General features: G+C 44.3%; 2 protein-coding genes across 3 annotated transcripts in view; one reads left to right on the top strand and one right to left on the bottom strand.

Moving 5' to 3' along the window:
* Window positions 1–974: 974 nt before the first annotated feature.
* Window positions 975–14,198, bottom strand: LOC147917367 (uncharacterized). Its single transcript, XM_087430340.1, is given in 8 exon segments — window positions 975–1,015; window positions 1,018–1,050; window positions 2,083–2,220; window positions 2,335–2,518; window positions 3,574–3,848; window positions 13,043–13,120; window positions 13,330–13,474; window positions 14,190–14,198. Coding segments are annotated over 8 exon segments (903 nt in total).
* UTP15 (UTP15 small subunit processome component) overlaps window positions 11,547–27,012 on the top strand; it is a 53,768-nt gene continuing 38,302 nt past the window's right edge. Inside the window, exon 1 of one of the 2 annotated variants that reach the window (XM_087430185.1) lies at window positions 11,547–11,654. The gene's annotated coding sequence lies outside the window, so the exon portion shown is untranslated. Of the gene's footprint in view, window positions 11,655–13,371; window positions 13,562–27,012 lie in introns of those variants that run through there. The other variant, XM_087430184.1, reaches the window with a different exon arrangement.

Below are 27,012 nucleotides of genomic sequence, written 5' to 3'. Positions count from 1 at the left end.
TCACCCTTAATGTTTGTAGTTTGTGACTGGGCTCCACTTTACTCCAGGAGCAGCTTCTAATTGGAACATTGCCAGTCTCAGGACAGGGAAGAGAGACTGCAAACTACCAGCTGGCTCTTCAAACTTATGTAAGGAAGTGATGCACATCATTAATTATCAAATTTCATCAGCCAGAGCAAGTCACGTACGTAGTCAAGGCTGATGGTCATGATAGCAGATATTTTTTAACACTGATACAATCTACCATATGCTTACAATTTTTCTTTAATTGCCACAATTCCTATGGCTATAATATGTTAAGCACTGTACCACTTTTCATGTCATCTCATTGATTATCATAACAATCCCCCCAAAAAGAGCCATGTTGTACAGACAAGGAAACCATCTTCAAGGGGTGAAATTACTTGTGTCTGGTCACACAGCCCCTTAAGTGGTAGGATGAGTCAAACCCAGGTCTGCCCTTTTCACCTCAGTGCCTATTGGAAAGAATTTCAGGCCCTGGCAGACTAAAGGGGCAGATGATTCTGATGTGGTCCATCTTTTGGCTGTTGTCACTCCTTGCTGGCTGTTGTCCACCACTTTTAAGACGAGCTCTGGGCCAAACTAGCTTTCAGCTGGATCTGAACCAGGACTACACTGACAAAGAGATGGACATTGATTTTGATCTGAGAACTCTTAGGATTAATATCCTTTATTTGCTGAAATAATCGAACTAGAATACACTTGTGTCATCCCCATAATAACCCTGTGATGCATAGGGCAGAAAGCTACATTCTAAAATTTGGAAACAAGTTTAAAAATGGCCTGAAGGTCACTTATGGTTGGATCTGATTTCTAACTGTTTTTGTCTCCATTACATAACTCTGGACTCATGCTTCAGTAGCCCCCTCCCACCATAAGATTCATATGTCAAATTTTTTTGGAGAGAATCTTAAAGGAACTAATAATAGTTTTCAGCTTTTCCAAAGCAACGATTAGAAAAGTCTTCTATTCACACGCATTGTCATCACTCCATCAGCACAGTTGTGAATGCAGCTTTTGCAGCGAGTTCTGGGAACGCAGGCGCCGTCGGCAAAGAAAAGAGTATCACATCTCCAGCCTGAATGCTGGGCACTGTAAAACTAGACAACTTTATTTTTAAAACCATTGCTGTTGAAATGTCAAGATGGACTGGAAAAGATGCTAATGGAAAAGAAATTGCCCTTCGGATCTTAAAAATATTAGTGAAAAGTGTCCAAGGGGAAAATTGCAGATGTTTACCCAAGATTCTACATGTTTGGGTGAAAGAATTTGTACTTTGAAAAGCCAAGAGGAGTACTGCCTCTCTCCATCAGCCTGAAAATAAACATACTGACATACTACATAAACAGGGAAGGGCCCACATGGGTTTGTATGTTCAATAAGCAGGGAAGGAATCAGTATTTGCTAATTGGCAGCTAGCAAGAAGAAAAGGATCCATTTATACTTTGAGCCTTTTGTTGTTAATGCATTGTTAGGTCACATGCAACTCCTAGGAAGCATTTCTAGTTCTACCCTCCATGATGACCAGACAAAAGGCAGGAAACGATCTGCTTAGGGTACCGTATTTCTGGTAAATCTTTTACATACTGATCGGGGCCATGAGGTATTGGAATTGTATCTCCTGCGGTGGTTTGAGGATAATCCAGCCTTGCCAGATTGTAAAGTGATCAGGGTGCTGCACAGTGTTAATGCACACGGAGAACACTGTGGGAGGCAGAGGAGAGTGCGGAGGAGAGGCAAGGAAGTGCCAAAGGTTAAATAAACAAAAAAATCTTTGAGAGCCAAAGCATTCAACAGACTTTTCTTTGATCTTTACCAAAATTTATGAAGAAATCCAAAAGGAATTTGATAGCAGACAGGAGTTGTCCATCAAGATTATTTGCTTCTTAGCTCCAGAACTCACTCACTTTATGCAAACTACTGGAAATGATCAAATTGCTTGATCGTGGATGTAAGCATCCTCAGGAAGGTTTCTAAGTATGACTTAGTTTATGTAATTGAAATGTAAGGGTAGCCGCTCCAAGAACCCATAAAAACATCAGTTACATATTTTCATTTCACCTGATTCATCTGAACAATCACCACAGTCGTTTCTTGTGTCACACACCTTGTCCACATATATCCAAGTCTTCTGGTTGGGACACTTGAATATCAAGTTTTGTGGGAGACTGCTGGGCATTTTGCCTATATTAGACAAAGGCATTATTTCTAATAGAAAACATTCATGCATGATAATGTTTTAAGTGTAATTCTGAATTTTAGTTATTCGTTTCTGGTGACTATTCTTTAATCTTGATTATTTGTCCACCTCGCATTCATCTTCACCATGACTGCAGTCCAGCTTGCCGTTACAAAGCCGTGACGGTGACAAGCAAGTAGTGAGGTCGTCACACAGGAAGCCAAGGTGCTGTGAAGCTGTTCTACAGTATTGATAGGGCAGATCTGGAAGATGTATGAGCTGAGTACTGGATGTTGTCGTGTGCATCCCTGGCCATGAACATCAAGCTGTAATAACAGAATAACCTGCTCCTCCTTCCCCCTCTGCTTCTTTCCACTGTTCTTTTTCCCATCATTTCTTCTCCTTTTCTTTTTCTCCCCCATTTTCCAAAACTCTCTAGACCTACCTCGCTTACATTTCTTGCACCACCACTGGCATTTGGGCAAAAAGTGTGGAGTCACTCCTGCCTGACGAGGAACCCAAGGGGACCCGGAGGGAGTCAACAAGCCTGAGCTGTGGGGTGAGCCTGGCGGCAGCCCTGCAGCCCCTTCACTGTTTTCTTAGCTGGAAATGGCAATGAAGATAACTTGCTTCACCAACCTCAAGGGGGCGCTGTCAGTTAAACTGACTTCATTGTTCACATGCAGGGAAACTATTCACCAAAAATGAGTGGGAGTTTGTCAAAATAATGTGATATTTAAAAAAAAAATTTTAAGTACTATAAAAGTTTGATAGAAGTTAAGGTGTAAATAGTGGATTGGTAACCCTTATATCTCAAACATATTTACACCTAAAATAATGTATTTCCAGAAAATTCCAGTTTGGTGTGTAGAGTGGTAAATAGGCTGGAAATATGTGAGATACCTGGGTCAGAGTTGGTGAGGGCTGAGTGCAGGTGCGTTTGCATCTTGAAAGTTTTGTAGTTGGGACCAGGTTGATAATTAAGAGGCAGATGACACCACAGTTTGTATCCCCTAATCCATGAGGAGCTGATTTCTCTCAAATCACCAACAATGTTTAACACCAACCCAACCAAATACTGAATCATTCGCTCTTCTGTCTTGTTCACCACTGTTTCCCTAGTCTCCCTACTTACAGCAGAAACTCCTTGAAGGTAGAAACCATGTCCTGTGTGAGCTTCAGAGTTGGGCGGACCTGGATTGGAATTCCAGCTTGTAGATTTACCAACTACATGGATCTTGGGCAAGTCACCTAACTTCTCCGAGTCTCTGCTGATAAGGGTGATAATGGTGATAACAACCATCACCTCGCAAGACTGTCAGAAAGAACGAAATAAAGATGACGTGTTAAGTGTCTAGAACAGTGGTTGGCACATCCCTCAGGCCCATTATCCCGTCATCAGGAGACTCAGCCCCTATCACCCAAATCAGGAGACTCACCCATTTAGAAAATAATTGGGGGATAAATATATTTTTGTTGGTTGAGTGAATTATCAACAGATCCAGCACCTTGGGGAGACACATACTTGCAGGTTTCACAGGTATCCCAAAGGTAATCTCAAGACTGATAGCAGAAGCCATAAGTCCAAGCACAAGGAATGCCATGAAGGAAATCCGGAGACACTGCCTGGTGGGAGGCCAGCGTTGCTCTGTCAGCAAAACACAAACATGAAGAACAAGGCTTCATCTCAGGGCAGAGGCTCATGTGGGGGCTACGGTGCTAACCAGCCAGCTGTTGCCTATGGTCACGTCAGTGGGAAAGGCAGGAGCCAAAATGACAGGACCTTAGAAGTATGCTTTGAACCGTAGTGGTGCTTTCCTGTCTGCAGTTGCTAATCAATCTTCTGGGCCCCCAGCCTTACGATGAGTGCCTATTGCTCCCCGCACTGTGAAAATGAAGCTCTAAAATGAAGAAACAGGGCCAGTGAGGGGAATGACTTCTGAGGTTTATGCTGATGTAAGTGGAACTATCTCACCTTAAACCCAGGTCTTCTGGCTCCCTCTCCAGGGCTATGTCTACTCTGCTGAAGTTTCCCCAAACCTGGTTTTCAGGCTACTTCTACCAGAATCAGTGCAGGAAATGCAGATTCCCAGGCCCCACCCCAGACCTATAGGATCAGAATCTCTAGGTGGTGGGGCAGAGACCTGCATATTTTTTGAGCACTCAGGTCATTCTTGGACACATCAGTCTGAGAACTAATAGTCCTATACCAAAGAGGAGTGCAGACTCGGGGCTTGGGTTCCAACCAGACGCTCCTCAGGACTCTTGCTTACTGATGTCTGGCGTCAGCAGTCCCTGACGAGCAGGAGGAGAGCTGCTTCCCTTGGAGTGGCTTGGCACCAGGCGAACTTGCCTGACCAGTGTTACTGGCATGCCACGAAGAGGAAACAGAGCTCCCACTGCTCCTGGTCGTTGCCGTCAGCAGCACTGCCTTTCACAGTCAGACTCCTCGCTTTGCTAGTCCCGAGGTGGCCCAGCGGCCAGAGCTCCTAAATCTCTCTGAACCTTCTTCAGGGCCTGAGTCTGCAGTTGTGGGATCTCCTGGGCCTCCATGTAAGGAATTAGCATTCAAACCCCCTGTGGGTAAACAGTACATTTTAACAGGAGAGAGATAAGATGGCATCTTTTATGGCGACCACTCCTAGAGTCTAAGGCTTTTGTCCCTTTGGAACTATATCAAGTATAAAGATTAAGTCTTTTATCTCTAACACCTAACAGTGCTTCACAATCAACAGCCCTGTCACGCAGCTGTGCGTATTCACATTACTGGTGAAGAAACTGAGGCTTCAAGAATCTAAGTGTCAGCAAGTGTAGAAATAGGGACTCGACCTCAATCAGACCCTCTGTCTGAGTCCTCTGCCCACCACAAAGCTGCACTGAAGATTTCCACGCTGCTGGCTCACAAACCCCTGCAGATCCCCGCGCCTTAAGCCCGAGTCTCCGGCTCCTGGGGTCAGTGTGCACTAGTCCTTCCCACGGTAGCTACAGCCTTTAAAATGTTCTTACTCTTTGATTAGAAATCCCATTCTGGGCCTCTACCCTGTGCATATAATTGGATCTGCAGAAGAAAGCTTTATGTGGAAAGATTTTTTACAAAATTTTTATGTAGTGTAATTTTTAACAGGAAATACTAAATGCTAAACGAATTCTAAATGAAAACGCTTCAGTGGCTTTAATATTAAACGCCTGTTTACTAAAAGTGATCAAATAAACCATTCAGTTTTTTTTTTTTTTTTAATTTTTTGTTTATTGCAGTAACATTGGTTTATAACATTGTAAAAATTTCAGGTGTACATCATTGTACTTCTATTTCTGCATAGATTACATCATGTTCACCACCAAAATACTAATTACAACCCATCACCACACACATGTACCCAATTATCCCTTTCACCCTCCTCCCTCCCCCCTTCCTCTCTGGTAACCACCAATCCAATCTCTGTCCCTATGTGTTTGTTTATTGTTGTTATTATCTACTACTTAATGAAGGAAATCATACGGTATTTGACCTTCTCCCTCTGACTTATTTCACTTTGCATCATGCCCTCAATGTCCATCCATGTTGTCACAAATGGCTGGATTTCCTCGTTTCTTATGGCTGAGTAGTATTCCATTGTGTATATATACCACAGCTTTTTTATCCATTCGTCCCTTGATGGGCACTTAGGTTGCTTCCAAGTCTTGGCTATCATGAATAAGGCTGCAATGAACACAGGGGTGCATGTACCTTTGCAAATTGGTGTTTTCAAGTTCTTTGGATAAATACCCAACAGTGGAATAGCTGGATCATATGGTAGTTCTATCGTTGATTTTTTGAGGAATCTCCATACTGTTTTCCATAGTGGCTGCACCAGTTTGCACTCCCACCAGCAGTGTATGAGAGTTCCCTTCTCTCCACATCCTCTCCAACACATGTTGTTTCCTGTCTTGTTAATTATAGCCATTCTGACGAGCGTGAGGTGATATCTCATTGTAGTTTTGATTTGCATTTCCCTGATAGTGATTTTGAACATCTTTTCATGTGTCTGTTGGCCATCTGTATATCTTCTTTGGAGAAATGTCTGTTCAGGTCTTTTGCCCATTTTTTAATTGGGTTGGTAGTTTTTTTGTTGTTGAGATGCATGAGTTCTTTATATATTTTGGAGATTAAGCCCTTATCAGATGTATGGTTTGCAAATATCTTCTCCCAATTGTTAGGTTGTCTTTTCGTTTTGTTGATGGTTTCCTTTGCTGTGCAGAAGCTTTTTAGTTTGATGTAGTCCCATTTGTTTATTTTTTCTATTGTTTCTCTTGCCCAGTCAGATGTGGTGTTTGAAAAGATGTTGCTAAGACTGATGTCGAAGAGCGTACTGCCTATGTTTTCTTCTAGAACTTTCACAGTTTCAGGTCTTACATTCAAGTCTTTAATCCATTTGGAGTTAATTTTTGTGTATGGTGTAAGGTAAGAGTCTACTTTCATTTTTGTACATATGGCTATCCAGTTTTCCCAACACCATTTGTTGAAGAGGCTTTCTTTTCCCCATTGTATGTTCTTGGCTCCTTTGTCAAAGATTAGCTGTCCATAGATGTGTGGGTTTATTTCTGGGCTTTCGATTCTATTCCATTGATCTGTGTGTCTGTTTTTGTGCCAGTACCATGCTGTTTTGGTTACTATAGCTTTGTAGTATATTTTGAAATCAGGGAGTGTGATACCTCCAGCTTTGTTCTTTTTTCTCAGGATTCCTTTAGCTATTCGGGGTCTTTTGTTGTTCCATATAAATTTTAGGATTCTTTGTTCTATTTCTGTGAAAAATGTTGTTGGAACTTTGATAGGGATTGCATTGAATCTATAGATGGCTTTAGGAAGTATGGACATCTTAACTATGTTAATTCTTCCAATCCAAGAGCACGGAATATCTTTCCATTTCTTTGTGTCTTCTTCAATTTCTTTCAGAAATGTTTTATAGTTTTCGTGTACAGATCTTTCACCTCTTTGGTTAAGTTTATTCCTAGGTATTTTATTCTTTTTGTTGCAATTGTAAATGGGATGGTATTCTTAATTTCTCTTTCTGCTACTTCGTTGTTAGTGTATAGAAATGCAACTGATTTTTGTATGTTGATTTTGTATCCTGCAACTTTACCATATTCGTTTATTACTTCTAAAAGTTTTCTGGTGGATTCTTTAGGGTTTTCTATATATAAAATCATGTCATCTGCAAATAGTGACAGTTTCACTTCTTCCTTTCCAATTTGGATCCCTTTTATTTCTTTCTCTTGCCTGATTGCTCTGGCTAGGACTTCCAGTACTATGTTAAATAGGAGTGGTGACAGTGGGCATCCTTGTCTGGTTCCTGTTCTTAGAGGGATAGCTTTTAGTTTTTCACCATTGAGGATGATATTAGCTGTGGGTTTCTCATATATGGTCTTTATTATGTTGAGGTACTTTCCTTCTATACCCATTTTATTCAGAGTTTTTATCATAAATGGATGCTGGATCTTGTCAAATGCTTTCTCTGCATCTATTGAGATGATCATGTGATTTTTGTTCTTCATTTTATTAATGTGGTGTATTACATTGATTGATTTGCGAATGTTAAACCATCCCTGCATACCTGGAATAAATCCCACTTGATCATGGTGTATAATCTTTTTAACGTATTGTTGTATGTGATTTGCTAGTATTTTGTTGAGGATTTTCGCATCGATGTTCATCAGTGATATTGGCCTGTAATTTTCTTTTTTTGTGTTGTCCTTGTCTGGTTTTGGTATCAGGGTAATGTCAGCTTCGTAGAATGAGTTAGGGAGCTTCCCCCCCTCCTCAATTTTTTGGAAGAGTTTGAGAAGGATAGGTATTAAGTCTTCTTTGACTGTTTGGTAGAATTCACCAGGGAAGCCGTCTGGTCCTGGACTTTTATTTTTGGGGAGGTTTTTGATTACTGTTTCGATCTCCTTACTGGTGATTGGTCTATTCAAATTCTCTACTTCTTCTTGATCCAGTTTTGGAAGGTTGTATGATTCTAAGAATTTATCCATTTCTTCCAGATTGTCGAATTGGTTGGCATATAGTTTTTCATAGTATTCTCTTATAATCTTTTGTATTTCTGAGGTGTCTGTTGTAACCTCTCCTCTTTCATTTCTGATTTTACTTATTTGTGCCTTCTCTCTTTTTTCTTGGTGAGTCTAGCTAAAGGTTTGTCTATTTTGTTGATCTTTTCAAAGAACCAGCTCTTGGTTTTATTAATTTTTTCTATTGTTTTTTTGGTCTCTATTTCATTTATTTCTGCTCTGATTTTTATTATTTCCCTTCTTCTACTGATTTTGGGCTTTGTTTGTTCTTCTTTTTCCAGTTCCTTTAGGTGCATTGTTAGATTGTTTATTTGAGATTTTTCTTGTTTGTTGAGATAGGCCTGTATTGCTATAAACTTTCCTCTTAGAACTGCTTTTGCTGTATCCCATAAATTCTGGCATGTCGTATTTTCATTTTCGTTTGTCTCCAGGTATTTTTTGATTTCTTCTTTGATTTCTTCATTAACCCAGTCGTTGTTCAGTAGCATTTTGTTTAATCTCCATGTATTTGTGGCTTTTCTGATTTTCTTCCTATAGTTGATTTCTAGTTTCATACCTTTGTGGTCAGAAAAGATGGTTGGTATTATTTCAATCTTCTTAAATTTATGGAGACTTGTTTTGTGGCCTAATATGTGATCAATCCTGGAGAACGTTCCATGTGCATTTGAAAAGAACGTGTATTCTTCGGTTTTTGGATGGAATGCTCTGTATATATCTACTAGGTCCATCTGTTCTAGTGTGTCGTTTAAGGCCAATGTTTCCTTATTGATCTTCTGTTTGGATGATCTATCCGTTGGTGTAAGTGGAGTGTTAAAGTCCCCTACTATTATTGTGTTACTGTCTATTTCTGTTTTTATGTCTGTTAATAATTGCTTTATATATTTAGGTGCACCTACATTGGGTGCGTAGATATTTACAAGTGTTATATCCTCTTGTTGGATTGTTCCCTTGATCATTATGTAATGCCCTTCTTTGTCTCTTTTTACAGTTTTTGTTTTAAAGTCTATTTTGTCTGATATGAGTACTGCTACCCCAGCTTTCTTTTCATTGCCATTTGCGTGGAGTATCTTTTTCCATCCCTTCACTTTCAGTTTGTGAGTGTCTTTAGGTCTGAAGTGTGTCTCTTGTATGCAGCATATATATGGGTCTTGTTTTTATCCAGTCAGCCACCCTATGCCTTTTAATTGGAGCATTTAGTCCATTGACGTTTAAAGTAGCTATTGATAAGTATGTACTTACTGCCATTTTTTAACTTTTTTTTTTTTTCCTCAGTGTTTTAGTAGTCCTTCTCTGTTCCTTTCTTCTTCTATACAGAATTGATTGTCACTTTAGTTTGACCTCTGTCTGAAAGCTGTACTCTTTAACTACCCTCCTCCCTCCTTTTATGTTTTTGATATCATATCCAACCTCTTTTTTGTGCATTTGTATCCATTACGTTCTAATCGTGGAAATAGATAATTTTTCCTATTTGTGGTCTTCTCTTTTCCCCTTAAATCAGTCTCTTTAACATTTCTTGTAACACTGGTTTCTTGGTGACAAACTCCTTTAATTTTTGCTTATCTGGGAAAATGTTGATCTCTCCTTCCATTTTGAACGATAATCTTGCTGGGTAGAGTATTCTTGGCTGTAAGTTTTTTCCTTTTAGCACTTTAAATATATCGTGCCATTCTCTTCTAGCCTGTAAGGTTTCTGCTGAGAAGTCAGCTGATAGCCTTATGGGGTTTCCTTTGTATGTAACTTGACATTCTCTTGCGGCTTTTAGGATTCTCTCTTTATCTTTAATTCTGGACATTTTGATTATGATGTGTCTTGGTGTGGGCCTCTTTGGGTTTATCTTGTTTGGGGCTCTCTGTGCCTCCTGTACCTGGATGTCTGTTTCCTTCCTTAGGTTAGGGAAGTTTTCATCTATTATTTCTTGAAATAGATTCTCTGCCCCCTTGTCTCGCTCTTCTCCTTCCGGGACACCTATAACACGGATGTTAGTGCGCTTGATGTTGTCCCAGAGGTCCCTTAGACTGTCCTCACTCTTTTTAATTCTTTTCTCTTTTACCTGTTCACCTTGGGTAATTTCTTCTAGTCTTTCTTCCAGCTCACAGATCCGTTCTTCTGTATCCTCTACTCTGCTTTTGAGTCCCTCTAATGAGTTTTTCATTTCCAGTATTGTATTCTTCATTTCTGATTGGTTCTTTTTATATCTTCCATTTCTTTGTTGACATTCTCACTGAGTCCATCTATTCTTCTCCCCAGATCAGTGAGCATCCTTAACACTCTTAGTTTGAACTCTCTGTCGGGTAGGTTGCTCATTTCTGTTTCACTAAGTTCCTTTTCTGGGGTTTTGTCCTGTTCCCTTACTTGGAATGTATTCTTTTGCCTCTTCATTTTGCCTCTTTCCTGTGCTTGTGTCTACGTATTAGGTAGGTCAGCTACGTCTCCTGCTCTTGGATAGGTGACCTTATGTAAGTGATGGCTTAGGAGGCTTCCAGTGTGCTTCCCTCAGTTCTCAATGTTCCAGGGGTGACCCCTATGTGGGCTACGTGTATCCTTCTGCTGTGGCCTGTTTGCTCTCCCTGTAGGCGCCCAGGGAGGGTGAGTTATGCTCCTGGCCAGCTGTTGTAATGCTCAGCTGCTTGTAGTTGTTGTGGGCCCTTCAGTCTCTTTATCAGCTGTGGGGAGCCCCAGCACAGTTGGCTGCAAGTTCTAATACCACATTTGTGTTGCAGTATTTCTTTTAAGTGAGTAGGCCCCCACCCTGGCAGGTTGTTAGGCTCAGGGCCTTATAATTGCTGTAAGCCTCTAGCCTATTAGGTCTCTTGTCAGCTCTCTGAGGATTGCAGCTGGGTGGGGCTGGCCTCAGGCACAGGAGCACCCAATTGTTTCAGGTTTTGGAAGGTGGAGCAAACCTCCTATGTGGGTCTTTGAGAAGTACAAGTCTTCTGTGGCTGAGAAGCCCTGCCGCCCACAGGTCCACACACACAGTCAACACAGTCCTGCCCCGTGTGAGTGCCCCGACCTCCCCAAGTGGACCCAGTCTCTCCACGGCGGGAGCCCCACACACTCTGCCACCGCCCCACACTCTCCACCCGCTCCTTGTGCACACCCTCCCCCGCTCAAGTCAGCTCAGTTGCCAGGCTGCAGAGAATCCAGTCACCAATCTATGCAGGCCCACACATTGCCTGAGGGCTTGTTGTTGGGTGGGGCTAGTCTCTAGGGTGGGCTGCCTGCCCTGGCTGAGCTGGATTAAATCGGTGCTCTAGCGGGTGGAGCAGACCCTGGGCTAGCAGGTCTCAGGGAGAACTCCAATGGCGTCTGTGTCAGCACGCTCACACCAGGCCACCACAATGGCCGCCGCCAATGTCCCAGTCCCTGGAGAGGTCTCACCCCTCACCGAGATGCACTCAGGGCCTATTAGGTGAGTCTCTTGTCACCGAAGCACTGTGCACCTTTCTTTCTGGTGATTTTAGGATGCTTTCTGGAACGGGTAAGTTTGTGCGCGGGCCCTTTAAGAGCCAGTTTTAGTTTCTTTGTGAACCGGGTTTGCTGGGGGTGCTACCCAATGCTTTAGTAGCAGGCACAGTCAGATATTATGCTGCTGGTCTCAATTGTGCTGGGTCCACAAAATGCCCACAGCGCGGGCGCTCCCCGGCTCAGGGCCCCGCGCCTCCAGGGAGGCTGCGTACCTGTGGGCTGCTCCCGGCGGCCGTGAAGCTGGCGGCTTGTGAAGGTGGCGTTTTTCCTCTCCAGAAGGGAGTCTCTGCCTCTTCCACCCCAGTTAGGATTGTCCGTTGTTGCAGGAGTTCCTCTTATCCAGTTTTCAGTTCTGTCTCAGGGGTAATTTTTCCACGAGTAGTTGTAAATTGGCTGTGTCCACGGGAGGAGGTGAGCTCAGAGTCTGCCTACGCCGCCATCTTGACCAAGTCTCCCATTCAGTTTTATATGTGATGGATCCTCGACGGGGTAAAACAATCATATAAAGACACCAAGGGTGAAGAGAAAGCCTGCGCAGTCCGCAGCGGCCGTCTCTGGATTGCGGTTCGTTTGTTCATCATTCATTCCTTCGGCAAATATTTGTGGAATATCTGTGTCTGGCGTGTGCCATGCTCCGTAGACACACTAACGAACAGGACAGATGTAGTCTTGGCCTGAGGCGAGCTGGAGGTCTGGGGACAATGTGATGTTTAGCAGGCGGGTTTGTGTCAGAATCACTAGGGGGGAGGGGGGAGCGTTAAAAATTCGCGTATTCGTGGCGTTAGGGCATAATATAATTTTTTAAAAAGCTCCCTTAGTGATTCTGAAACACAGCCAGGATGATAGGTACTCTTCTAGAATAGAAGTCTCCAACCTTTTATGATCCCACATCCCTTCAGTAACACAACAAATAAACGAAATAAAATTAGCATTCCCCCCACGACATATGAATATTTATTTATAAATTCTACGCCTGTACTAGTCCACTAATGTATTACGTATATTGTAAGACATTGTCGAAAATTGGAATTTAGGAAGGGTGAAGTTAAATATACTATAAAGATAGAAATCTTAATAATTTCTTCCCTGACCCACTGGATCCTCCTTGGCGCCCTGTGAGATTCATTTGGAAATTACTTCTCTCTCTAAAGGACAAAGGGGCTGTGAGTGGCGACAAGAAAGGAAGCTGCTTTTACGAAGTCATTGCTTATTTAGTAGGACGGCCTCGAGGGGGTTGGAAAGGCTCATGCAAACGCTAATCATTGAAACAGACATCGAAATAGACCTGTGACATTACAGTGGAATTAGAGCGACACAGCCTGTCTTTATTACCTGGGTGGCTGATGCGTAACTGGAAATCATTCCTCTGCGCGTCAGCGGACACGAGGGAGTTTATGGGGTCTCTGGGCCCTAAAATCCATCTTTACTAAGCCATAACAGCCAAGAAAGAGGAAGAAGGGATTGTGCAGAGTGAAAGAAGAACGAGGGGCATGCCCGAGGCCTGCAGCCAATCAGGGCGAGGCTGGGGCACTGCGGTCCTGAGGAGGAGCTGGGCTGGGACGCTGAGCGGAGCTGCCCGGAGGGGCGGTGAGCCTTGCGCCTGCGCAGTAGTTCCTCACTCGGGCCCGAGACCCCGTCGGCTGCAAGGCCAGTGTCCGCCCTGAAGAGGGCAGCAGAGAGCAACGAGTGGGCCCCAACTCCTCGGGCTCCGCGCAGCCCGCCGCGCAGCAACCGCCACCCCTCTCTGCTCAGCGGCGGCGTGGACTGGAAGGACCCCAAGGGCCAGGAGATGCTCGCGGCTGTCCCCTGCTTCTCGGGATGACTGGCCGGGACGTTTTGAAGCGTTTGGAGGTAAATCCGCAGCCACTCGCCCCTGCCACGGTGGTCGTGTCTTCTGTTTGCAAGCAGTATGAGGTAGTTTAAGCACCTTCAAATGCCTCTAGTTTACTTTCAGAGGGAACCCGGGAGGTAAGCGGATTTGTAGGACCGTTTCATAGATGAGGAAACAGATGCCCAAAGATTGAACACTTGCCCAGCCTTCCATAGCTGGTTAGTGACAGAGCCGGACTTGGACCCAGATCTCCTAAAAGCAAGTAGAATTTAACTTTTCCTGCTAAACTCACTTCTCTTAGAGTTCTTGGGCCGTTTCTCAAGGATCTGCAAATTCTCTTTGAGAATATAAACTTTTGTTTTCATTGTGGTGATAATCTGTAACAGTTATTAAAGCGTATTCTGAATCCTCTGGATGACCATGACTGACTGGTGGCATGTGTTGTCAGGATCTTGATTTGTTTTGTGTTTATCCTTCAATTTGTGCTTGTCTTTGAGTTTGTACCGAGTGAAATCCAGTTGACTTCAGGGTACACTCTATCACTGAGATATTTTGCAGCAGGCTGAACGCGGAAATGTGGTGGGAGAACTGAGTCATCTTAGGACACACAAAATACAGGCATGTCAGACGTAAAAGTAACTTGCCCACAACGTCCATGTTCACGTTTCCAGGAGACGTGCACTGTGGTCGCAGTCTTTGAAAATATCAGCTTTCAACCGTTCAGTTGACAATAATTTTAGTGGTAAGCATGCCTTGAAGAATGGTTCTGTTCTGGAGTCAACAATAATTGGATTAGTTGCCACTGCATGCAGACTGATCTCTTCCCATAGAAGGGAACTGTACAGTTATCAAGTACCATCCATGTTGCTCACTCACAGTGTCAGTTAAGTGAAAGGTTTGCTTCTCCTGAGCCACAAACAGGCTGGGATGTACGAAAACTCCTGTGTGTAAGCAAACAGGCGTCCTCGGGAGTTGTATTTTCAACTTCACAATAGAGAAGCAGACTAAATATATGACCAGGCCTGAGCTAACCGTTAACCCCAAATTGGCAATTTAGTTTCTGTAAGACAATATGGTAGTCCTCCCTTATCCTCAGGGGATACGTTCCAAGACCCCCAGTGGATGCCTGAAACCACGGATAGTACCGTACCCTATATACAATGCTTTTTCCTATACATATATGCCTCTGATAAAGTTTAATTTATAAATTAGACACAGTAAGGGAGTAATGGCACTTGTGCTATTATTAAGTAAAATAAGGGTTACTTGAACACAAGTACTGTGATACCACAACAGTTGATCTGATAACCCAGATGGCTGCTAAGTGACTGACGGGTGGGTGGTGGGGATGATCAAATCCCAGGCGGGACGGAGAGGGATAACTCGAGATTTCATCACGCTACTCAGAATGGCGAGCAATTGAAAACTTATGCGTTGTTTATCTCTGGAATTTTCCAATTAATATTTTCGGACCACAGTTGACTGTGGATAACTGAAACTGTGGAAAGTGAAATCACAGATCAGGGGGACCGCTGAAACATCCACTTACCCATCACATTAAATTAATATCACAAATTTGAATTTTATTAGTTTTATGGTATTTGGTTTCAATTTTGTTCTGCAATTATATAGTAACCCATAAGCGCAGAGTTTATGCATTGTTTTATGGTTGTCCGTATTGAAATAACATTATAATAAACATTAAAATGATAGCGGTGTGGTGAGAGTCGGGAGCCTGCAGTCATTTTCCCAGAATGTGAAGGAGTCCACTCAGTGCTGGGTGTGAGGAGGCTGTCTCCTCTCCTCTTGGCAGTCTTGCTGCATCCCCTCCCTGCACCAAGCCCTCTCACCTCTGAGAGCTGCTCAGATTCCTTTTCTTCACCTTTCTTCTTAGCAACATCAGCCCCCACTCTTCTCTTACTGTAACTCCACACTCAGCTCCTCGGCTCTCAGGGAACTCTCCTTCTCGGGAAAAGTTTTGAGACCCTAATCTGATTCAGTTACCCTTCTTCACACATGAAGAAACTGGGGCCTCGATGGCTAAAGTGACTCTAGTTCAAGGTCACCGGAGACTGCAGCCATCATTCCTGGTTTTCAGCCTGGGAACAGATCCACAGAAAGGGCAGAGGGAAGCAGCCGTCGCTATTTCCCACGGGCCTGCTGCTTGCCTGTTCCTGATACGGGAGGGAGGCGACACAGGCACGGTGTAAGGATTGCGAGAGGGGCGAGTACCGTGCAGCGTGGTGCCTGGACCTTCCAGCGTCTGAGCCGAGGCTGCGTGATGAAGGGCACAGTCACTGGAGTCAGCAGAGCCGACCCTGGACTTGACCTGCCAAGAGGAGCTGGTGACCCTGGGCAGCCGTTGCCTCCCTGCAGGCCGCAGCTTCCTTGTCTGTAAAACGGTCAGGGTTGCAGTAGAATTTCAGTGTCTCCCAACCTCCCCTGAAGATACGAATCCCTTGGCGTGTTTCTTAAAAACCCATGTTCCTGGGCCCCCACCCTGAGCTGGAATGTCCCAGGGGAGATGCCTGGTAACCTGAAGTTAACAGGGGCCTCAGCTCTTTGTTACCATCAGGGAGACTCGGGACCAGATAAGTCCTGAGGCCTCTGCCTCTCCTGCGTCAGCGAAAGCCCCCGATACACTGCAAGTGTGACGCTGAGAGGAAGAACCTGGAATCAGCACCAGCCCTTCACCCCTAAGAGCGCGGTCAGTGTGTCACTCAGCAGGTCTCTGAGGGACAGGGACAACAAGATGGGTGGGCTTTAATCAGAGGAATTAACTGCGAGGGCACGGGCAGGCCTCCCAGGAGAGACGGACGACTGTGGAGCAGCAGCGGGGTTTTCCAGGTGGCTGGAGTTGGACACGGCAGGCCTGAGCCTGGAGTGCAGCCGTCTGCACTTCTGAGGGGAGCCAGCTCTGTGGGTCTGTCCAGTGTGGTGTGTCCCTTAGTGGTGGCCCGGCTTCAGGGGAACCAGCTGGGCTCCCCTGGTGACACGTCCTAGCTCTATAGGAGGCCAAGCTCCATTTTCTGTCTTAATGAGCAGTGACACCATCCAGTCAGAAATGGACATGCAGAAATGGGGGGCGTACAGGAAAGATTGTCCTGCCACTTGTTAAGACAGTGAGGAAGACTTCATCTGAAACGACTGCAGTAGGGGGAGAGACTGACCTCAGCTCTGAGTACAGCAAAGACAGGGCATTTACGGCCCCCGAGCAGAGGGAGGGGTCAGCGGAGGGAAAGCTAGAAAGAGGAACTTGATTTGACCTCAAGGGGAGGGGCATCCGTGATAAACTGGCTGAGTGGGGTTTGTGCTCAGACTGGGCTCAGCAGGCCAAGGTCAAGGTCAAGGTGAAGGTCAAGTCGAGAGGAAGGCTGGAGGAGCCTGACTAAGCTTCGTCAAGGACGGAGTCTGTCAGGGGCTGAGATGAGTTAATAAGGCACTGGTGGGGTTGCGGGTTTCTCTCTGTCGGGCTGAAGAGCTGACTGAGGAAGAACCATTGGTGGGTCAATATGGAGGCGGACTGGGGCTTGTACTGCTTGACAGGCAACGTTCATCATAATGAAAGGGTAACAATTACAGCTCTCGTTTATTATTTTCCATGTGGCAGTAATTTTATATACATTATTTCAAATCCTTAGAAAAACCCTCCGAGATGGTATCACTATTTTAATTTTACGATGAGGAAACAGGCTCAGGAAAAGCCTTGTTGAAGTCAGGAATTGAACCCAGGTCCGTCAGATTCTCAACCCCGAGTGTTCTCACTATGGCATGAATCTTAGCAGTTTGTAGGGTGAATGAATTTGTAAAGGTAATGAATAAGTGGACCAGTGAGCTTTATTTCAGATCTAAAGTAGGTGATGGTGCTCAGGGCAGGCCACCCCAAGATGCACCGCTCTGGTATGCGGATTATTTCGAGCTGAAGACAATAAAGACTCAGAAAACTCGGGAGGGACATTTGAGTTTCCCCTCCCAAACTGCCTAAAGAACTTAACATAAAAGATCTGTTTCAGGAAGGAGTTACTGTCTGATGGCTGTAATATAATGTAAAATAGATGTTACAATAGGAAAGGCACCAAGCCCCTCTTATCAAAATTCTGTCTCTTCCTGGCCACATTCTCTGGGTGGCCCTGCTGGGAGTTGCCAGACAAACATTTACATTTATAAGGGAAATCTCTATTTGTAAAGGTATCTCCCTCTCTGTGCTGGGAGGAGGGAGGGATGACCTCATCTCTAAAAACTTATCAACGTGAAAGTTGAGGCCTTAAATCTGCATAATAACCTTACTCTTGTTTACTATGCTTTTCTGATAATCTCCCATAACTGACTCCCCTCATCCCCAACTTCCTCCTTTGTCTTTGGCTGAAGATGGTATTTAAGATGAGAATCTCTGCTATTCTGTTCAGAAACTCAGTTTCCCTGGTTTCTCTCATGTATACATGTTATTAAACTTGGTATTATTTTCTCCTGCTAACCTGTCTTTTTAATTATCTGGCTAGCCAGAAGAACCTTAAGGGAAAGGGCAGAGGGGGATTCTCCCTCTTCCCTACATAGGTTTCAGGTAAAATGAGTCCTCCTGTCTCTAAGGAGTCTCAGGTGTGGTGTCAGCCTCGTCTGCACACTGGCTTCTCCCTCCGTCCTTGTCTCACTGCCTCATCTTCCCGAGCATCATTTTTGGTTTTTTTACTGTGACTGAGCTGCTCCACAAGAAGGGTGAATTGGCTCCAAGCCTGGTGACTCAGTGTCCAGCTGGGCCCTGGGAAACCCCGCGGACTGAGGGGGTTGCTAAGGAGGACCGACTGCATCACTCAGGCCTCCGTGGTGTGTGGATGTCCTGGGGCTACCGACCCCCTCTGCCCGTTTCTGACCAAAGGCCGCCGGTCCAAGTGCTGACAGGAGGGAGGATGCTTATGGCTCGTTCCCTGGCCTCCTGGCTGTGCCGAGGGAGCCTGTTCCCAGAAACGCACCGCTGATTTGAGCACCCAAATGGCTGGGCATATTAAGAGTGAGTCCAAGCTGTCAGAATTGTTGGCTCCAATGGGAGCAAAGAAGGATAAACAAAATCTTTCTAAACTGGGAAATGGTTCAGGATTATTTTTCTTTGCTTTTCCAATTGATCAAAGATAAGCTTTCAACATCAGAATGTTTTATTAAAATTTTTCTAATAGGCTTCATTGTTTTGTTAATCAAGCTTATCACAAGTGTAGCATCTCTATATCTGTATTGCTAATTGGCTTCTTTCAAACCATGTCAACATTTTAGTTGTTTTTCAACCACCTTTTCTTTTTTCTTTTCATGAAATAGGTTCTGCCTTATCAGCTCCTTTGAAGATTGGCTGGCTTTTGAGGGATATTTTTATCCTATTGATTTGTGTGCTTATAAAATATGCAGTGAGGACAGATGGACAGAAGGCTGGAGTGGAGAAGAAGGACATAATTATCTGCCTGGTGCAAAGTGTGTACTTGCAAGTTTCTGTGTATGCCACAAGCTCTAGAAGGTCACGAAACAGTGATGTGAACTATTTGAAATAGCATAGTTGTTTTGTGTCCACGTCTCAGCCTATAATAGTGATGCTATCAGCTACGAATGCCTGGGGGCAGTCACCTGGGCTCTACTTGTGACGAGTTGTCCCTACAGACGTTTCCCCAACCCATGTGTGGCTGGACCTGCCCTTGTGGTTCTTGTTATTATTCAAGACATACCTCAGTAACAACCATTAGGGAACTTTGGAAAAACAAGGCTTATTACTCACAAGTCCTGGAGAGTACATGGCACGCCTGGGGCCACACAGCAAGGTCACCGGTAGAGAGAGACCTGGAGGTTTCTGGGGACCCAGGTTCTGCCTTTATTGGGGTCAAGGGTGGGGTGCCTAGGGTTTTGTGGGTTCACTCTTTATTGGGGAATTCAAAAGCTGAGATTAAAATATAACCCAGGTCCTAGTATTATTATCTGATCCGCATTTAAAATCAACTCTTGTTGTAGCTGTCTCTTGCTTCATTCAAGTATTCCATTATGTATTTCATCAAATCTAAGGTGCTTTTGAGGTTGACGATGTAGAGGAAGGAGAAATATTCCTCTACCCTTGTAGGTTCTTCTGGCTTGTCTGAGAATTAAATTGACTTGAGACAGAATAACAGGAGAAAATCAAACAAATTTAATAACACCTATACACGGGAGAAACCCAGGTAAACTGAGTGACTCGCCAAAATGACCAAAGCCACCACCTTTAATACCATCTTCATCTAAAGACAAAGGAGGATGCTAGGGGTAGTGGTTTGGGACTTCAAAGGGGAGGAAGGCAATTCACATGGAGAAGAAAAGCAAATGTTTGGTAAACAAGTGTTTGCCATGCCTTGCAGAGACAATGGGACATGGAGAAGACTTTGATCAAATGGGCCTTGCTAGGTTCCTCCCTGTCCACCATGCCTAGTTCATATTATTCTGTAGTTATCTATGGCATTAGCTCCTTCCTGGAACAAGCCTTCTGTCTTAAATTCTTTTAGGCAGTTAGGGGGAAGGTCAGAGTTTCTTCCTGAGTCTTTTGTTCTTAAAAATAATCAAGCCAAAGAGACACATTTTGGGGTAGCAAATTCTGCTTCCCCACAGTGATTTCTGGATCCTAACCAAAGGTGTTAACGGAAGATTTCACACTACTTCATCGTGACTGCCACCTCGTGGACAGTTATTGTATGACACATTGATTGCATCCTGCTTTTAGAGATGTGTGCTGATCTTAGAGAGGTTCAAGTGAGGGAAAAAAGAGTGCACTTTAGAATTGTTGAAAAATCGGGCCGTCCCCATGGCTTAGCAGTTAAGTGCTCGCGCTCTGCTACTGGCGGCCCGGGTTCGGATCCCAGGCGCGCACGGATGCATCGCTTCTCTGGCCATGCTGAGGCCGCATCCCACATACAGCAACTAGAAGGATGTGCAACTATGACATACAACTATCTACTGGGGCTTTGGGGGGAAAAAAAGGAGGAGGATTGGCAATAGATGTTAGCTCAGAGCCAGTCTTCCTCAGCAGAAAAAAAAAAGAATTGTTGAAATAGGGTATATTTGCATAACAGAACAATTAGGGACTAATTCTTCACTTTACATAAATTTTCCATAGTAGACCCTTAAATAATGACTCTGGTCCTTTAAAATCTAATTTGATTCACTAAATCCTAGTTGATGCGCTGTGTTGATGGGATACACTGTTGCACATGGCAGGGACACTGTGCAGATCGAGTGCGCCCGTCACCTGCCTTTCACCTGCTGAGAGAAAAGGCTCTTGTATCAGCACATGATTTAGTCCTGATAATCTTTCTTTTTCTCTCTCTTTCCTTCTAGAAAACGTAGATAACTCAAAATTATTTACAGTCAGCATCTTCTCTTTCAAATAAAAAAAATTAACTGCAGACATCAGAAGATAGGCTTAATGGTTTTTGGTGCTCACTATTTCGGCCTAGAGAATGCGAGGTTTAGTCCTCTACTTGTTTCTTTTTTTTCTTTTTTGGTCTTCCTCTTTTTGCTGAGGAAGGTTAGTCCTTATCTGTGCCAGTCTTCCTCTATTTTGTATGTGGGACGCCACCACAGCATGGCTTGATGAGTGGTGTGTAGGTCCGTGCCTGGGATCCAAACCTGCAAACCCCGGGCTGGCAAAGTGGAGCACTTGTACTCAACCACAACACCACTGGGCTGGCTCCTACTTGTTTCTGTTTTGAGCATGTACAGGAACACAAGCCTGGGAAACCGGCTCCCTCACCATTTACCAGCTGTGCACGCCCTATGCCTCCTTGGGTCTCGGTTCCCTTGACTGTCAGATGGAAATACTCAGCAATCTTTCCAACTTGGAGGGACTCCTGGGTGAATCAGATGAGGCGATGGGCAGAGCACTGTGGCAACTGTTAAAGGCTTTATACAAACGTTTGGAATGAAATCAAAGGGTTGGATCTAAATCTGTATGGTGTAAAGAACTCAGCTTATTTTTGGAGTTTAAAAGTGACGACAGGGGCTGGCCCTGTGGCGTAGCGATTAAGTGCATGCACTCCACTGCTGGCGGCCTGGGTTCGGATCCCGGCCGCCCACCGGCACACCGCTTGTCAGGCCATGCTGTGGCGGCATCCCACATAAAATGGAGGAAGATGGGCCCAGATGTCAGCTCAGGGCCAGCCTTCCTCAGCAAAAAGAGGAGGATTGGCATGGATGTTAGCTCAGGGCTGATCTTCCTCACAAAAAAAAAAAAAAAAAAGTGACGACAAATTGTTATCCTATGGGACACCCATTAGGCCACTGGCAATGACGCTCAAGTCCGCTCAGTGAGTGGACACAGTTTGGTGCACAGGATGCTGGGAAGTCAACCTCAGGGGCCCAATAGCAGCCTCCACTTTCTCCCAGGTGCACGTCACCTGGCAGGTGTGTGGGAACCTCCTGAGCTGGAGCAAGAACCCCTCTCAGAACTGTAGGCAGTCAATCCTCAGAGCCCCGGTAGTCTCTGAAATGAGCCCTTCCTGAGGCCGAGGCGAAGCCTGTGCTTCGGGGACTCTGTGGGGAGAGCACTCAGGTCAACTTAGAGCAGGTGAAGACAGGCTTTCCTGAACTTTCCATGGGTTTGTCACTTGGGGATTCCTCTCTCCTTTTCCTCTTGAAGGACGCGATTTGGAATAATCTTTCCCTGGTCCTGACTAAATCTCTGACAGAGGGATTATAAGTGTGTGACCCTGGCACCTGGAAATGCAGAAACTCTGGCCCTCAAGGTCCTGTGGCCTGTGAGAAATCTCCTCAGGCCACCATCATGGAAAGTATCTTCAGCAGGAATAAAGATTATTGCTGGCTTTTATTATTTTGTGAACAGTTTAGCCTATTTATAACTTATAGGGCAAAAATCTTAAAGAGTTTAACTATATATTTTAATTGGAGACTGCGTGTATGTCAATAACTTTATTAAAACATGCCCTTATAATGAAACTGTTATCTATATGTGTGTGTGTGTGTATGTCATATGCATATGTCAATACATGCTTACTGACTTTTATGGTAAGTTGGTTATTGGAAGTGATTGGCAGCGGATGTAACTGAGCCGTCCTTGTACATAACCTTGGGTTCCCGGGAACACTGAAGGACTGAGTGTGACGTAGGCAGCTGGTTTTACCCCGCCGCTTGGTCACTCGGAGCTTATCAGCATCTGCCCTCCAGGTAAAGCCTCCCAGGAGTAGCGTCTGAGAAACCCTTCTGACATTCCAGGTGCTGTTGGTAACAGAGAAGAGGTGTTGTTGGGTGGCTCCTGGGACGTGACCAAATGATTCCTGTTTAGCAGAGCCTTTTATTTACTTTTGAAAAAAGTAGAAATATCACCTTTTTTATGCTTCAGATCTGAAGGCATTTCCTTTGCAGTAGAAAGAGAGGGGGCCTCTGTCACCTATAAGAGAAGGAACAGCCTTGACCACACCAATGCACAGTCACTCATTTTGGGTTAAGAACACCCTGGAGGGAAGTGAGACTTCTCTGGGGGAGGGCTGAGCTGAGGATCTACCATCTTGTCTCATACTTAGGAGGTGCTCAGCAAACACTTGAGGAGGAGAGAGAGAGAGGGAGGGAAGAAAGACCTTGGCAGGGTCCAAGCCTTTAGGAAGCCGATGTCAGGCTCAGCAGGAATAATTTAGTCCTGCTAAAGATAATCTAGAAGGATCTTTTTAGAAAGAGGACAATTTATTTCCCAAAGTAACAAATTTCTCAGTATTTAGGGGGTTCTAAGCTAGGCCCAAGTTGTGTCCCAGCCTGGCAGTCAGACCTGTCTGGGCAGGATGGATGGATTAGTGGGATGGGTGGCCCCAGGGGTCTATTTATAGGAGCCGAGTACGGGGTGCAGGCTCTTCTCAGGGAAGTTTTGTGGAGGAGGTTGAGGCGGTGAGAGATGGAGAGAGACTGTGGTGAGTGTCTCTGACACCTGGTCCTCTGGAGTCTGGAATCATACCTGAGCCCTGGAAAGAGAGAGAGGACGGGAGGGGAGGGGATGGGAGGCATGACGGGGACTAAAGGACCTGTTTACTTGAAGGACTCCTGGTGCTCAGGTGGCAAAGGAGGTCAGAGTCTGGGAGAGGGATATCCTCCTTATTTCCTTGTGGCTATCGACATTCTTAGCATCAGAAACTAAGTCTGGTTAAACGAAAAGGACTTGACTGAAAAGCTATTGGTTCACAGAAATACCAGGAAGTCTTGAGAAGCAGGCTGGAGGAAGACCAGGAACAAGGGGCACCAGGCAGCAGCAGGACCACAACCAAAATCTTGCCAGTGACGACATGGCTGGCACATTTCGTACAGCATCTGCTGCCCCCAGAAACTGCATATTGCTGTGGTCACTGCTGTCACTGCTATGGACACCACTCTTCTTACTGCTTTGGGTCAGTAGCTACCAAAAAAATCTGGGCCGGGAGCATCTGATTGGTTAAACCTCCATCACATCCTTGCACTCTAGCAGCCAGGAGACTGGGAGGCAGGAGGCTGGGAAAAGGAGAAGCTAGGAAGGAAGCACCTGGACTGTTGGCTTCTTTAAAGGGAGGCGAGTTGAGACATTGTTTGGGGAGCACCAGGGAACTGGTGAATTTAACTACACAAAAATAAAATATGCCTGCTCTGAAAAATTAACATAAAGCCAAAAGCCAAATGCAAATTGGTTGTTGGAATAAACTTCCTGGAACGCCTTGTTTAAGATGAATCAACCAGTCATCTGTTTACTTACCTTTATGCACAAAAGAAGAGAGAAAGAGGGAGTTCTAAGACTACTGTTTTCAACAAAGAAGAACGGCAGGTTATATCTTCTAGTTACAAATCTCCAAGTAAATGCAGGTACCCATGCCTACTGGTCAGCATACAAGGTTTTTAGAGATAGATTAAAAGCAGCATTTTTCAGGGACAGCATCAAACTTTGAAAGCCAGATATCTTACAAAAGGACTTCTTCCAGACAACCTCACAAGGAGACTTTTGTGGTTACTTAATATAAAACAGGATTTCATTCTTGTAGATGTTTCAGTCTCCAAATTTATCTAAACTTAATTTTTATTTATTTTTATTTATTTATTTTTTTTGTGAGGAAGATCAGCCCTGAGCTAACATCCATGCCAGTCCTCTTTTGCTGAGGAAGACTGGCCCTGAGCTAACATCCGTGCCCATCTTCCTCCACTTTATGTGGGACACTGCCACAGCATGGCCTGACAAGCAATATGTTGGTGTGTGCCCAGGATCCGCACCCAGGCCGCCAGCAGCGGAGCGCGCATGCTTAACTGCTATGCCACGGGGCCAGCCCTAAACTTAATTTTTAAATTATTACTTAGCATTTCATAGTTTATGCTGGTGTCAGTAACTCTTTTCTATTATCTGCAATTAGTAGGGCTTGCTTTGTCAAGGTATAGAATTCCATTTGCTAGAACTGAGTCCAAAAGTGCAGGGCTTAAAGAAATGTATGACTTGATAAAATAATAAGGTGTGCGCCAGGGATCCAAACCCAGGCCGCCAGTAGCGGAGCACATGCAGTTAACCGCTAAGCTATGGGGCCGGCCCCTGGAAACTTATATCCACACAAAAACCTGCACATGCACGTTTATGGAAGCCTATTCATAATTGCCAAAATTTGGAAGTAACCAAGATGTCCTTCAGTAGGTGAATGGATAAAGAAACTGGTATATCCAGACAATGGAATATTATTCAGCACTAAAAAGAAATGAGCTATCAAGCCATGAAATGACACAAATGAAGCTTAAATGCATATTACTAAGTGAGAGAAGGCCATCTGAAAAGGCTACATAATGTATGATTCCGATCATATGACATTCTAGAAAAGTCAAAACTATGGAAACAGTAAAAGGATTAGAAATTACCAGGGATTAGAGGGGAGGAAGGGATGAATAGGCGGAGCACAGAGGATCTTTGGGGGCAGTAAAAATACTCTGTGTGATACTATAATGGTAGATACATGTCATTATACATTTGTCCAAACCCACAGAATGTACAACACCAAGAGTGAAGCCTAATGTAAACTGTGGACTTGGGTGATTATGATGTGTCCATGTAGGCTCCTCAGCTGTAACAAACATACCACTCTGGTGGGGGATGTAGATAATGGTGGAGGCTGTGCATGTGTGGGGGCAGGCGATCTATGGAAAAATCTCTGTACCTTCGCTGTGAACCTAAAACTGCCCTAAAAAATGAAAGTCTTTAAAAAATAAGAAGTATTGAGCCAGCTCTGGTGGCCTAGTGGTTAAAAATTGGCGCAGTCCACTTCAGCAGCCCGGGTTTGGATCCCGGGTGCGGACCTACACTACTTGTCTGTCAGTTGCCATGCTGTGGTGGTGGCTCACAGAGAACAACTAGAAGGACTTACAACTAGAGTATACAACCATGCACTGGGGCTTTGGGGAGAAAAAAAAAGGAAGATTGGCAACAGATGTTAGCTCAGGGCGAATCTTTCCCAGCAAAAAAAAAGACGGCTGAGAAATAAACTCTAAGATTAAAGAAAAAAAAAAAGAAATATTTCTTAGTATATACATTTCCTTAATATATAAAGAATTTTTAAAATTAATAAGAGAAAGAACAATGACCTAATAGAAAAGTGGACAAAGAACACAAATGAACACTTAAATGCCAATAGTTTATAAGCGTGCGCAACTCACAACTTTGTTTGTGGTTAAAGAGTTGTAAATTAAAATGGAAATAAGCTACCATTTTTAATCATTAGAATAAAAAAGTTCAAAAAGATAACAACCATGGAATGCTGGTGAACAATCTTTGCCTCCTCAAAGATCATGATGATATTCTTCTGTGTTTCCCTCTAAAAACTTTATGATTTTGCCTTTCATATTTAGGTACAGATCTACAATCCATGTCTAGTTAATTTTTGAATAAGATGTGAGAGCTGAATTTTAATTTTTTCCCCACACTGATATTTAATTGACCCAGAGCCGGCCCCGTGTCTTAGCGGTTAAGTGCACGCGCTCCGCTGCTGGCGGCCCGGGTTCGGATCCTGGGCGCGCACCAACGCACCGCTTCTCCGGCCATGCTGAGGCCGTGTCCCACATACAGCAACTGGAAGGATGTGCAGCTATGACATACAACTATCTACTGGGGCTTTGGGGGGAGAAAATAAAATAAATAAAATTGAAAAAAAAAAAAGAAAAAATAATTGACCCAGCACCATTTGTTGAAAAAAATCCTTGTTTCCTCCACTGGGTTGCAGTGGTGTCTTTGTGTAAGTCAGCAGACATCTGTGTACAGATGTGTTTCTACACTCTATTCTGTTTCATTGGTTTATTCGTTTTGTCAATACCTGTCTTAACTGCTGTAGTTTTATAGTAAGGCTTGATATCTGGTAATTTTCCTCTTTTAACTTTGTTCTTTTTCAAGTTTTGACTGTTCTAGGTCCCCGCAGTGCTATATGCTGATGATAATGTGGCCACACCAACATTCTTTTGGTTAATGTTCGATGGTATCTTTTCC

The sequence above is a fragment of the Ceratotherium simum genome, chromosome 4 (genome assembly GCF_057802395.1).
Source record: "Ceratotherium simum simum isolate JZ-2026a chromosome 4, ASM5780239v1, whole genome shotgun sequence".
Taxonomy (NCBI): domain Eukaryota; kingdom Metazoa; phylum Chordata; class Mammalia; order Perissodactyla; family Rhinocerotidae; genus Ceratotherium; species Ceratotherium simum.
Note: the sequence above shows the minus strand (reverse complement) of the source record. Positions and strands in the feature narration are given on the sequence as shown.